Consider the following 13,367-nt stretch of genomic DNA (forward strand, 5'->3'; position numbering starts at 1 on the left):
TAGGTCAACATCCAGTTCACAATGTCTACAGATAGTGGGCATAGCCAGTCACTACGGTAAGTTTATTGAAGCACCAAGCTCCACACAAGACTGCAAAATACATTTTAAACTACTAGTAAAGAAAGCTTCTTCAAGTCAACAATACTATTAAGGGCCAGAGTTTAAGGACTAAGTTTTCACCTTCCAAGCTATTTTAAGACAGCCAATCCATTGCATAAGCAAACCAAACTGCTACATACTGAAACACAGAGCAGCAACTGCACTGAACAATTCCTGTAAATAATTCAAGGATACATTGAAACAGTATGGGTAAATTGTAATTTTTTATTGGAAAACAAATATACAACTTGGAATGGATTTGAGGCAAATCGTGCCATAAGCAGATTTTTTTGAAAATAAGTGGCTAAACAAAGTTTAAAAAGCATAGTAACAAGAGGAGAAAATGTTTTCTGGCACAGGACCAGGAGTACAAAAAAAACTTGTGTACAAGTACCTGGATAAATCACCCGTTTTGCATTAGTGCAACTTAAGTTTCATATTGTTGACTGTCAATCGTCTACAATGTTAAGACTCCACATTTCAACAACATGTTACAGGTATGGCCACAAACAAGTTACTGTGAAGTAAGCTAGGATAATGAATTTACAGTGCATTAGCCACATGATATATGCTATTCCTGTCATTTTATCCTGCAGTTAAGCTGCAAGAGTCCTTATCTTACCATCACAGCAAAGGGGAAAAACTCCTATAGGAAAAACTCCTATGTACTTCAGAATGAGAGCCAGCATGTTGCTTTAACAAAGGATCCGCTAATGCATGGTAAACCCTAGCTTACTTTATGTAACTTGTCACACCAGTCATAAGTTTCCTAGAGAAAGCTACTTTTTTAATAGACAATCCAGATGTCCCCTCAGTTAACCAACTACATCTAACTTTAGATGTGCAGAAGGGCTTAAATATCCAGAGTAAGCCACATGCAACATTTGTTACTTATATCAATTTTCCAAAAATCAGAACAATGACAGTAAGATAAAGGAGAAAAACATGAAGGAATGGCCTTCTAATTACTATACATGCATAATCTTTTGACAGTAAGGGAAAAACCTTTTACAGATAAGTTACAAACAGAGAAAAGGCAAATAAACAATTTTGTACAAGAAATCTAACACATTCTGTACAACGTCTTCACTTCGCTGTCATCATTTGTACAAACTCTGTAAAAGGAAAGAGTCGCATAAGTTATTTGAAGGAAAAACATCTGAATTGCAAGATCTGAGAAATGGCCTTACTAGTGCTGAACATTGTTTCAAAACTGCATTTTCAGTTACATTCAAAAAAGCATCTTCAAGACTCTTTTCCAGTAGTCACACCTAAAGTCCTCCTATTTTTAATGGCAAAAGGCCTTTATTTTTCCATAAAAGTTGGTCCCTCAGTGAACTGGGAAATAGCCTTACTTCCAAGATAAAATATTACAGGGTCCTATGCCCACAGACTTACAGATGAGGACAAGATATCCAAGAATGACTAAGAGATCGCTACAAATCACATTAAAGTGACAATCAACTAAGCAAGTGTACAGGCAGACATTGTATTGGTCTGAACTTCTGTTTTCCAGAGTGGAATAGTTAAGTCTTACTATTTTATTTTGCCTGGCTGGCTTTAAGCAACTGATTCAATGCTTAGTCCATTTCAAGTTAGAACCCACAAAATAGGATTCTTCATTCATCTTGCTGAAAGAGTTTCAGGTACAATAACGACAGGAAACCCAGAACCCAAAAGGAGTTAACTGGCTGCTCAAGTTTTGAAAGAGCAACTGGAGACAACAGGGACACACACCCTCTTCTCTAGTGCCAGTTCTGAACAGCCTAGTCAAACATACTGATGAAGCAGCAGCCTCGTACATAAAAACTACTTTTCACTCACCGATTTCTGCGTACCCTTAGGCCACAACAAAAAAGGCCTCAAAGGGAAGGCATACCTACACCTCAGAAACAGCACAGATATTATCAGAAAAATACCCTAGATATTTTCTGCAACATGTTCAAAAAGTCAAAATGAAAAGCGTAGTGTCTCAGCTGCAAACAACTGTCTAAAGGTACTCCTGCTTGCATGACTTCATTTATGGTTCAATGTCAGGAAGAAAGAAAGAAATAAAAAGAAAATTACTGTTGCAGCTGATTTATGTGAAATAAATGTATTTAAAGTATCTTCTGAAGGTCTTGAAATTCCTGCATATTTGAGAGGCTTTTCCCTTTGATTAGGAAGTAATTTTAAAAGCATTAATGACAAATGAGCGACATCCTACAGTCAGATCAGCATGCATTAGTTAACAGCACAAAGAGTACACGAACATCTCTTGACAACTTGCTTATTCTAATGGTCATTAGACATCATTAGATTTACAAAGTTAGTTCTTACACTGTACAGAATAGTCCTTTTTTGCCTTTGGCACAAAGGCAGCAATAACACTCAAACCCATTCAGAGGTACACACTAACTGAACATTAGCTTAAAGGAACACTGTGTTTAGATGAACTTGTTGGAACACTGCCCTATTTAACCTTGGTGCAGCTATCAGTAATCACACAAGAACAAGCATGAGAAGTGCGACAAAGAAAGAATCAATTAACAACTCCTTACCTTCATAATTTACTTGACCATCACCATCAATGTCTGCTTCCCTAATCATTTCATCAACTTCTTCATCTGTTAGCTTCTCCCCCAGATTTGTCATCACATGACGGAGCTCTGCAGCACTAATGTAACCATTACCATCCTGGGAAGAGAAAAAGGAACACTGGAATAGACTTGCCTAAGGCCTAATGACTTAATTATAACTTAGGAACATTGCAGCGCAAATTGAACTTTAAGAAGTTAACACAGCCTTAACCACTAGCATTTGCACAAGGTAAATGAGAGCTGTAAAAGCATTATCTTCAACATTGTCCAATGTCTTTGGGCATTGTAATATTATCTTACAGTCTTTGACTGTCCTATTCTGACACATTTTTAAACCATGAACAATTCACCTTTTGCAACTTCTTAGGTGATGAATGCCTATTAAATCATGTGACTGTGGTTCAAGTGGTGATTTCTTAGAACAGAAGCTACTTATCTGATTTGCCTGTTTCATGGGAGTCCGGCATAAAGCCACAAGGACTTCAGAAATGACTTTTACATATTCCAGTACTAGTTGGGACATTTAATATTGAAGTACTAGTGTACACTAACTCAACTGATGTTTTCCTCCCTACCTCCCAAGGCACTTCACATCATGTTTTCAGGTCCAAGATGCATCTTAAGTAAGCTGAATAATTTTAGACTCTTGGTAATTTACTCAGCAAAGACTACATGAAATACTTAAAACAATTTCCTGCCAGTCATCTGGAAGTATTACAGTATCACAGCAAGCAGTACTTTAAATCATGTCACTTATTACTATCCTGACAAGTCCTCTGACTTTTCCATACCACCACAGTAGGTTGAGCTTTAGGGTGAATGACCAACCTAGAGGCTCTCAGTGATAGCACTGCAGATACCCCTCAGATCTGTGAGAAAGCACATTACAATCAGACCGAGTTTTCTTCACAGAAATATTCCAGGTAGACATGACAGTACCTTGTCAAAGACACGGAACGCTTCTCTAATTTCTTCTTCACTATCTGTATCTTTCATTTTTCTTGCCATCATTGTCAGAAATTCTGGAAAGTCAATTGTGCCATTGCCTGGAAGGTTGAAAAACCTTTGTTAGAAAAACATGGTTTGGGCACTTCATTAAATAACTTTATTAATAAAGTTCTTACCATCAGCATCTACTTCATTTATCATATCCTGTAGCTCTGCTTCTGTGGGGTTTTGACCAAGTGATCTCATTACTGTCCCCAACTCCTTAGTAGTTATAGTACCATCACCATCCTTGTCAAATAGTGAGAAAGCTTCTTTGAATTCTGTACAAAACAAAACAAAGTTAATCCCTTATGCTTTGAAATGTTAACAATCAAAAAATTCACTGCTACTGATTGTTGCAAGTTACAAATTTTGATTTCAATCTAAGAAAATTTTGGTATACTGCTCAGCCTGCTATAATTGCAATGGCAATATGGCAGCATCAGCATCTGAAAACACACCCACCAGTCTACTGATGAACCACATGTTGACCTAAATTAGGATGGACAGTCATCCATTTTCAAAAACTCAGATGTTTGTTACTCTCTATCTTGAATAAAGGTTCCTAATATGGAGCTGAAATAGCTGCCTGCAACTACAATGATCCACATCCTTGGTAGGAATTGCATCTCAAAATAAACCAATATGGAATTATTATGAGAAAATTGAAAATGGTACTTTAAAAGTACATATGCTGCAGCTTAATAACACTTTTATTACTAATAGAGGAGATGAGTCAATGGAAAAAGGTATTATCACACCAAACTACACCCGAGTTTCTCAATATAAGCCACTTCCGCTGGACACAGATGTCTGAACATTGTATGCTACCACAATTGTTGAAGGAAGAAAGTCACTGGAGTCTTCAGTCCTGAAAAGGTGCTTACAAAACTGCTTCAGCCCTACTGTATCCTGAAACAGCCTTCACAGAAATGTTTCTGACTAGTTCTAAGACTGCTTTGCTGTGTTTCAACACTACCTCTTAACCCCCTGCAATGGCTGTATTATAGCCAGGAATATTAATACAAGCATAACATGCTTAATTGTCCACTCCAAAAATGGAGTTGGTTTTAATCCATGCCATCTGTCTTTGGCCACAGACCTTAAACTAGCTCACTGGACTGTGGCAGCTCATACACACACAACATTTAGGCATGAGCATCTTGTCTATTCCCTTGAAGACTTTAGATCCCTTTACAGCTTTCAAATTATCTGAGAGATCATGGCTCTGGACAACCTGTCAGCTCAAGGGTACTCCTGCATAAGAATTATTTCCAATAATTATTTTTTTCAACATTTCCATGCAGCCAGCTTTCCAGATGGTGGGTTTTCCAGACCAGAATTGGTCACAGTAAGTTATTTTTTCACAGGACCTGAATGAAGCCTTTACTTCATACTCTGAAACTCTTGAGGTGAGTACAAGCTGGCAAGTGTTAAAAATTCAACTATAAAAATAGGGTTTTTTATAGTTTATGAATGCAGCTAGAACAACCAGAGTCACACAGTCAAATCCCATAAAGGAAAAAAACCCACTACTCTTTGACATTTAAGTCTGAAGTGTTCCAAGACCCAACCCCCACTGTTTAGCCCATCAGAATCAGAGCAAGGTTACCACAGGACCAGTAGAAACAGTTTCAAGCCAATATGTATAAATTACAAAATAGAAACAAGCAGATACAACCTGTACATACAAATCCTTCCAACTGGTCTTTGGGGGGCTAGTTTCAGTTATCTTGGAGGCAACAAACAGGTTTTTTAGGGCTAAGCTCCTACACCAGGGAAGGAAAAACTTTTGAGACAATCCTAGCAGAGATGTTCAGTCTGTCATGGAAGAACCTCGTAAGGGGAAAGTTGATGCTTCATGAGGAGTCAAGTGCTCAAGTGTTATTCAAAACATTTAGCTGTTAACCACTTCATCCTTCATGTGAAAGTCAACCATCACTAACCCAAACATAAAGCAGATTTCACAGTACTGCAGTGACCCTGCCTAGAAAAGGTAGTACTTCATTCATATAGAAAACTCAAAGGCTTGCTTTCTGTATGATGGACATTTTAGTGGTGTATTCTCAACACTAGGAAGGAACCATTCCAAGGACAATTCTACCCTTCTTTTACTCAAAAGTTGCAATAGGTTAAGAAGCAACCAGCTATAAATCATAAAGAAAATAAAGCACGTTGAAGATTAGCAGCATACTCCTGCTTGAACTGCTGAATCAAGTTAAGAATACCATTAAAATACCTCTCTAACCACTTCTAGGAACCACCTCCAGTAATTAGAACAAAGGAGTGACAAGGTACACAGATGCAGTTCAGACTAGAACAACCTGGCATAGCTTTGGAGGATTTGCAGCCATGGCTAGTGAAGTCACCTATGACATACTGAAGTTTACTGAGCAACTCAATTCTGGCATCCTGCAACATAAGGTTATAAAACATACCTTGCACACTTAAACAACTTGAGTCCATACAGCATGTAAAGCAAATCCTCTTTATTCCATACTTCTCCACACCAAACTGCAAATGAAAATTCTCTGCTAAGGCTACAAGGTTTCAGCCTTTCCACCCATCTGAAAAGCATCCTGCGTCCAAAGAAAAAGATGACTTCCAGGCCCCATGAAAGACATGCTAATCCAGCAATGTGAATTCTAACAAGCTAGCTCAGAATGTTCTTTTAATCATAGCTTCTTGGGCATCTGTGCACCACATCACCTTTTCAAATGAAGTGGCAGCCTTCAGTGACCTAATATGTTCAGTGAACCAGGACTACCATATCCACTGCTACACAATTTAGCCAGCTATGTCTGGAACTTTTATAGGAGAATGTCAATTGTTCTCTTCACAACTACCAGGACCTCAACACTTAAAACATGTCTATTTCTACTATGACAAATTTTAAATCACCGTTGCAGCCAAATCCCCAACAGAGAACCACAGCACACTAAAGGAACAAGACAGTGAACACCATGCATAGGCCTGCTTGTACACAGAGTCCATTTAGAACTCTGAAGTCCAGGGGAAGGATAGCTCACTTGACCAGCTGGCTTTGGGACAAAAACATCTTCAGGCTGCTCTGCCATCTGACAACCCAGGTAGTCATGACCCCATTAACTTTGTAATACAACACTTAACCAAAGAGAGAGCCACTTGACTTAGCAACTTCAATTCTTACTGAATGAAACTGCAGCCAGTATTACCATTTTGTAGAAACTTGGCTTTTAGTATCAGTCTTTCATATAAACAAAATCTGGAAAGGTTTTCACCCCCACCTACACTGACAAGAAGCTTCAGTCCTATATGATCAATGTGTCCCACAGGAAATGCCATCAACTTTCACAACCTTGCTTTCACAACTGTATTGTGATGCTTCACAGCAGAGGAGGAAGGATTTAAGCTCTGGGGAAGTGGCTGTTTTAAGTACTCCAGTCTTCATGGCAATGTAATGTTACCTCTACCTTGCAGTACCATTTCGCATGTCTGCCTTCAAACCAAATGCTACGAATCTCCAGGGAAGCTCAATTAGAATGGTGGTGGCTCAAGTTTTTCTAGCCAGTCTCTGTAAAACACTCGAACTGTACCTCTAAGAGCCTTCCAATGCAAGACCACTGGCCTCCAACAGCAGAACTAAGCAGATACAAACTTTCCTAAGCAGTATGAAGAATGATTCCTTCACACACCACCAGTGGGCTTATGTCTTCACATCTGAGGTTCATGGTTTACTTGCTAATACATTTGCTTAACAAAACATCATAGCTGCCCAGAAAGTAGCAGGCCTTTTTACACTGGCTACTAAGATACACTTTTAATCCTTCCATGCAGTTACAAGCCTCTATTCCAGTATGACCAACTCATCAATACTTACTTTTGCCTCTGAGGAGTATATGATCATTACTGAATAGCTAAAATTAATACTAATCCCAAGGTAGTGTTAATAAGCTTCCCGATTATATTCCATAATTAGCTACATCAACTAATAAAGCTCCTACAATTAACAACTGGAACAATGAACCATTACTGGAAAGACAGCAGCGACAATTGATAAAGCCTGCTCTAACTAAACTGATCACAAAACCCTTAGGCTATGTAGGCCAGTTCCTGAAAAAAAAAAAAAACCAAACTGAAGTTGAACTAAATTTGGCTTGTGCTTACTTTTAAGACGCTACCATGGCAACAAGTAAATACACTAAGGACTTTCCACAAAACCATAATTAGTCTCCTTTGAGTAAAAGCAAGCTTCTAAAGTCTAAAAGCTACAGAAGAATGTTCTTAACACTTCAGATTTGGAAATTATGGCAAAAACAAACCAGCTCATAATGACACTTCTGTTTAATACTGTATCTTCAAGAGCTACACCATAACTAAATAGTAGTATCGCAGAGGCTGTTCTTTTTATGCTTGACCTGGTACTATTAGATTAGCAGAAACCTAACATCCTCTAAAGTAATTTCACATGACAGTTATGCACATTAAGACTTTCCTGTATTAACACTACACACTTGTCAAATCAAAATCGTGAAGTTCTTGAACATCTATGGCAAAGCTGAATTCTGTATTAGCGGCTTTAAGACCCATCTGTTACGGAAGAACAGTCTACTGAGAGCAATGAGACAAGTTAGTTTGTGCAGCCTGCATGAATAGGACATAATAACCACAAGTTTTTGCCCTTAGTAAATAGCTGCCAGTGCAGATAAATCCGTTTCTAGGGGCCAATAGCAAGATATAACAGATGCATATTTATTTAAGCCTTTCAGAGCAATTTCCAAATACGGAGTATCAAGAGTTGTCATCATGAAGCCAATCTCTGCTGTCATCAACAAGAGCCACTCAAACATCTCTGCTGACAGGAGACAGCAAAGTAAAATGTTTTTGCATTCTGTTAAAAAAGCACTACAGATACCAAGCCTTCACCAGATCTGTTGTCATCCCCTGTGCCCCACCCCCCTTTCAGTCTGCACCTGGGACAATTCTGTAGTCATGGCAGAAAAATAATTACCAGTCTACTAGCTAGAAAAGCTGTGAGGATTGTTTAACTACATTAACTACACAACTATAATTCATTATATCCATGGTGCTTTTACAGTAGATAAGCCTTTAAAAATTAGGTGACAAATTAAAACATTCCACCATACTACTTTAGTATCTAAGAAAGTTAAATATCTTGTGTAACACAGACTGTCACTGGATTAAGAGATGTGCCAGGTCAAGTAGGAGTAGCAACACAACACAAAAACCTCACCTGCAATCTGCTCTTCTGTCAGTTGATCAGCCTGTAATAAAAGAGAATACAATTATATTTGTAGCAGAAGTTCAAGGCAAAATAAGACAAACTTGTAGAGGCCTCTGAGTATGGCAGCTGCTCTTCAGTACTGATTTGTAGCATTCTAGAATAGTTCTAATAAAGCTCAAAAGTCATCAGGATTGCTTGCTAAGGAAGAACTGGCAGCCTATTATCCTCTCCAAATCCTGCAATATCCCATACACTCAAGTAATAGATTATCACATGTATCAATCAATAATCCAAGCAGTGCTAGCAAGCTCAAGGCACACAGGTCCCTTTAAAACCACAGACTGGTTTTAAAACTCATTTACACAGCACACTAAGCACTTTAGGTCTCAGTAATGCAGCAGGAACCCCCCTAAGCACTTTAGGTCTCAGTAATGCAGCAGGAACCCCCAAATGCCAAATTTAAGGCAGACTAGCTAAAACCAGAAAAACATACTTTTCACTAGAATTAAATCATCCCCTGATTTACATGAAACTTCATGTGCAAGACCTGGCTGTAAAAGACACCAGCTTCAGTCCAAATGGGTAATTTCAGTGTCATACAGCCCATCTACACTTTTTTCAGCCCTTTGTCTACTTTGACTCCATCAGCATAATGTAAGGGACAATAGAGGACAATAGAGAAAGGTTCTGCAGTCTAAGACAATTTCTGCATCAGCTGGGTAAGCTCTAGTGTATACCTCATTCTCCTCTCTCACCAATTTTGAATCCATTAGATTTGATAGCAATGAAAACCATCAATCTTTCAGGCCAAACCCAAAATGAACTTTGCTCTTGAAAGAACACCAAGATGTTTGAGGACTGCAGAAATACTCTCCCCTAGGTTCTCAAATCAGCTGATTCTTTAAACAAATTCTGGATAGCTTGAGTTAAGTCGCAGTAACAAGGTAACACATCTTCAGGGAGACTTCCTGAACCCTTTACTGAAGTGTAAAAAAACAGTAAAATACACAAAAGATATATTCACTGCTGAAATACACCACTGCTTTTTTCCTGTTGTGACCATTTAAGTAGTTACCTTTTTGTAATTACTGTAATATTGACTGAATTTTTTTCTGTCATTAACTATGCCCACCAAAGTCTTTCTCCACATTAGCATCTGTCAGGGAAAGACTTAGAAAAATGTGTTTACAATACCTGTCAACTTTTACTTTGCCAATTTCAATTACATTTTTATACTGCATGGGAACATTTAAGTTACCAGCTGCTGGCTATTCTTCCTATAACAGAAGTGAAGGTGGCTGCTTCAGCAGTCGTACAGGTGCTGAACTGCTTACAAAACCTTGAGTGCACACAATACAGCAACAGCCCAAGATAAAGGCCACAGACTGGTTGGGGCTCACCTACTTTAAGAATTAAGACCACGCTACTGAGGAACTTTTAAAGCAGCAGACAGTGGGTATTGGCAGCTACAGATTCATTTCTGCTGTAGGAAGTATTCCCATGTAGGTTCCACTTTTTGTTAAAAAAAGACTAGCATGGCAGCAGTACTGCTGAGAACATAACCAATTCAAAACTAAGCTTTGGGACAGAAGTGATTTGCCAGTCACTTAGCAGAAGCCCAACAGATTTTTACTTGTCTGGAGAGTATCATTAACACAGACTCATACCTTTGCATGCTATTTACATTTTTATTGCTTGAGTTAAGAGAATGTGCTACATTTCTGTAAGATATTTATGTCCACAGAAAACCGTAGATCAGATTTAAGCAGTAAGAACCTAGTTTATTTAGTTCAATACTTATGAGGTGCCAAGTTGAGTCACATACTCTTTTATATAAACAATTTTATATGGAGACATGACATAACAGTATATAAGTTGTTAAGCATTCCCAAACTCTTCCTTCTTTATAAAGAGAAACTCTTCCAGCAACTTAAGACATCCCAACCATGAATTTGGATGAACTCTGACAATACCTGTAAGAGGTGCAGTGTTTGAGAAGAGCACAAAGCTTATTAGAAGGCAAAGGTATGGAGCAGTTGAAAGATAAGCGGGGAGGTGGGGCAAGCTTGAACAAACACCATCTGTACTCTGCAGTGCTGGGCTCTGCAGGCGCTGCTACGCAACAGCAGCAAAAGGCGGAGCCAGCGAGCCTGCCAGCTCCCAGCCTGCCGGGCCACCCAGGTGTAGGGCTATCAGCCTGGAACCATGCCTGCCACTTACAGGCCACTGTGGCCTTCCTAGAGGGGCCTCCCGGAGTTCTTGATAATGGCGTACCACACACGTGATAGCGTGCACGCCTTCACCCATGCAACACAACTTCCAGGCGGTTAAATACTGACTGCGAGGTGCCCATGCTGAAGGTCTGACAGACCCTTACTGTGGCCGAGACCCACCCGAAACCCTCATCTGATGCCATCACAGCTTTGACGCGGCTTTCTGTGATTCACACTGCAGCATTTTCATTTTCACTGCAATAGCTCCCATTCCCCCACCCCCAGACTGTGCGGAGGGCCTGACAAAGAAGCCGAACCACCTCCCAGGAAAGCAGGGGAGCTGCTGTGTGCGCGGACGTTTCTGTGGCACACGTAGCCTCTAGAGGTAGGGTTGCATTACAGCCGCTATGGCTGCTATGCAGTAACCAGTCTGGGAGCTCCTCCACAGCGCCCGCGAACGCTGCCCAATGGAGAGCTACCAGCAAACGGCAGCGCAGGTGACACTGCTTCCCTCTGAAATTTGGCTCCTCAGTGTACTTCGCAGGCATCACATCTGAATGAACACTTCTGTTCTGACAGGACTAACTAAAGAACAACCACCGGACTAGACTATATAGACTAAAATTAGGTGTATGGTAGGTTAGCTTGTTTTGGGAGCAAATCATTCTGTCTTATCTAGCGTGGGCAACACTGGACAGCCACAGGTTGAGCCAGTCTAGTCTGTTAGGATGAACTATAACCACATTCAAAGTGTCACTGTGCCTCCTGGACACACCCATTTTTGCACGGACCTTGCTTGAAGATACTCCATTTTTGGTTCTGCACAGATGATGACAAAATGCAGTAAGTCTTTTGTTGCTACATTCATTGCCTTTCTTCCCCTCACCCCGCTTTATGGATGGTTTGCTAAGTTCACAATTCAAACTAAAGAATAAATTCAGGCTTCTATTCACCAAATTTCTTTGCCCACAGACAGCATTTCAAAAAACCCAAAATTTTAAGAAGCCATCGTTCACATTAAACATGATGAGCTGACAGTCATTTGATTCCTCAGAAGAATATAATGAATGAAAAGACTCTACAGCATCTTCTCTTAATGCAGAGATAGCACTAAGTGGTCAATGGTGCTGCTTTTGCAACAGAATTGCTCCTTTTAGTACGTTTCTCAGTAGCCGCTTGTTTTAATTTTAAAAAACAAACAAACGCTAAATTCACATCCTTTAGACTGAAATTGAAACCATTCTCCGATTTCACAAAATGCGTTCTATTTCGACAGTGGATTACAATTCTAAACGCAACGCTAGTAATATTAAAAACGCAGGGCTGTTCTCTGCAATGACCAAAATGGGAAGCAAAAATTGTTAAAAAAAAAGCACCCACAAATAATCCCTTGTGCAACGGAGCCACCAACAGCATGGCGCTACCACGGAATCGACAGAGACTCCAACGCGAACTGACAACAGGTCTAGCGAGGAGGGCGATGGTGCAGTGAGGCACAGCCTGCCCCTCATCACCATGCTGCTCAGAAGCTGCTGGGCTCCGCAGTGATTATGACCAGACGCAGCACACCTCGCTAGCGAGCCAGAGAGCTTAGGCTGCCTCATTCAGCCGCGCACGCCGAGAGCAGGGAGGGAGGAAGCGGTAAGAAAGCAGAGCTGGTGCCATCGTGGCAAGCTGCTTTCCCCCCTCCTCCCAAGACCGCGGGTCCCCCCCAGGAGGGACCGCTATCCGCTGCTCCCCCCGGCAACGCCCGGCGCCGCCTCACGGCGCTCCCGCCGACCCAGGGGCCGTTTGGATTTGAATTCACACCAACGCCCCAGGGCGGGAAAGGGACCGGGGCGGGACCCGCCGCCACCACAACTTCCTCCCACGCAAACTGCGCCTCCGAGCGGGACCCCCCGCCCCAGCCTGAGCCCGCCGGCCGCGGTGAGGGACAGCTCCATCCCTCCTCACACCCTTTTGCAGGCGACCTCGCCCCACAGTAGCCAACCCCCCCGCCCCCCATCAGCATCAAACTCAACCGCCCCCATCCCTCCGCACCGCCCGCCGAACCCCGCGGCTGCCCCGTGCCCAGGGACTCACCATGATGGCCCGGCCTGGCTGCGGGGTGCGGTGGGAGCTGAGGGCTGCACGGAGCGCACACTGCGCGACTTTCCCACTGCACGGCTCGCCTAACACTGAGTCCTACCCGCCCTCCTGCGGCGCCTCATAAACCGCCTCACCGACCGAATCGCTCCGCGCCGCTCCCTGCCCCCTCCCCTTCCT

The 13,367-nt window shown here is 41.4% G+C and overlaps 1 protein-coding gene across 1 annotated transcript; it reads right to left on the reverse strand.

Annotated features, from left to right (window-relative positions):
- Positions 1–304: 304 nt before the first annotated feature.
- On the reverse strand, positions 305–13,325 carry CALM2 (calmodulin 2). The gene is made up of 6 exons (XM_068185524.1): positions 13,185–13,325; positions 8,899–8,929; positions 3,803–3,946; positions 3,618–3,724; positions 2,640–2,775; positions 305–1,214 (listed from the first exon to the last, which is right to left on the reverse strand). The coding sequence occupies exons 1-6, from the start codon at positions 13,185–13,187 to the stop codon at positions 1,186–1,188; spliced, it is 450 nt and encodes a 149-aa protein (XP_068041625.1). The 5' UTR covers positions 13,188–13,325; the 3' UTR covers positions 305–1,185.
- Positions 13,326–13,367: the final 42 nt, after the last annotated feature.

The sequence above is a fragment of the Anomalospiza imberbis genome, chromosome 3 (assembly GCF_031753505.1).
Source record: "Anomalospiza imberbis isolate Cuckoo-Finch-1a 21T00152 chromosome 3, ASM3175350v1, whole genome shotgun sequence".
Lineage (NCBI taxonomy): Eukaryota > Metazoa > Chordata > Aves > Passeriformes > Viduidae > Anomalospiza > Anomalospiza imberbis.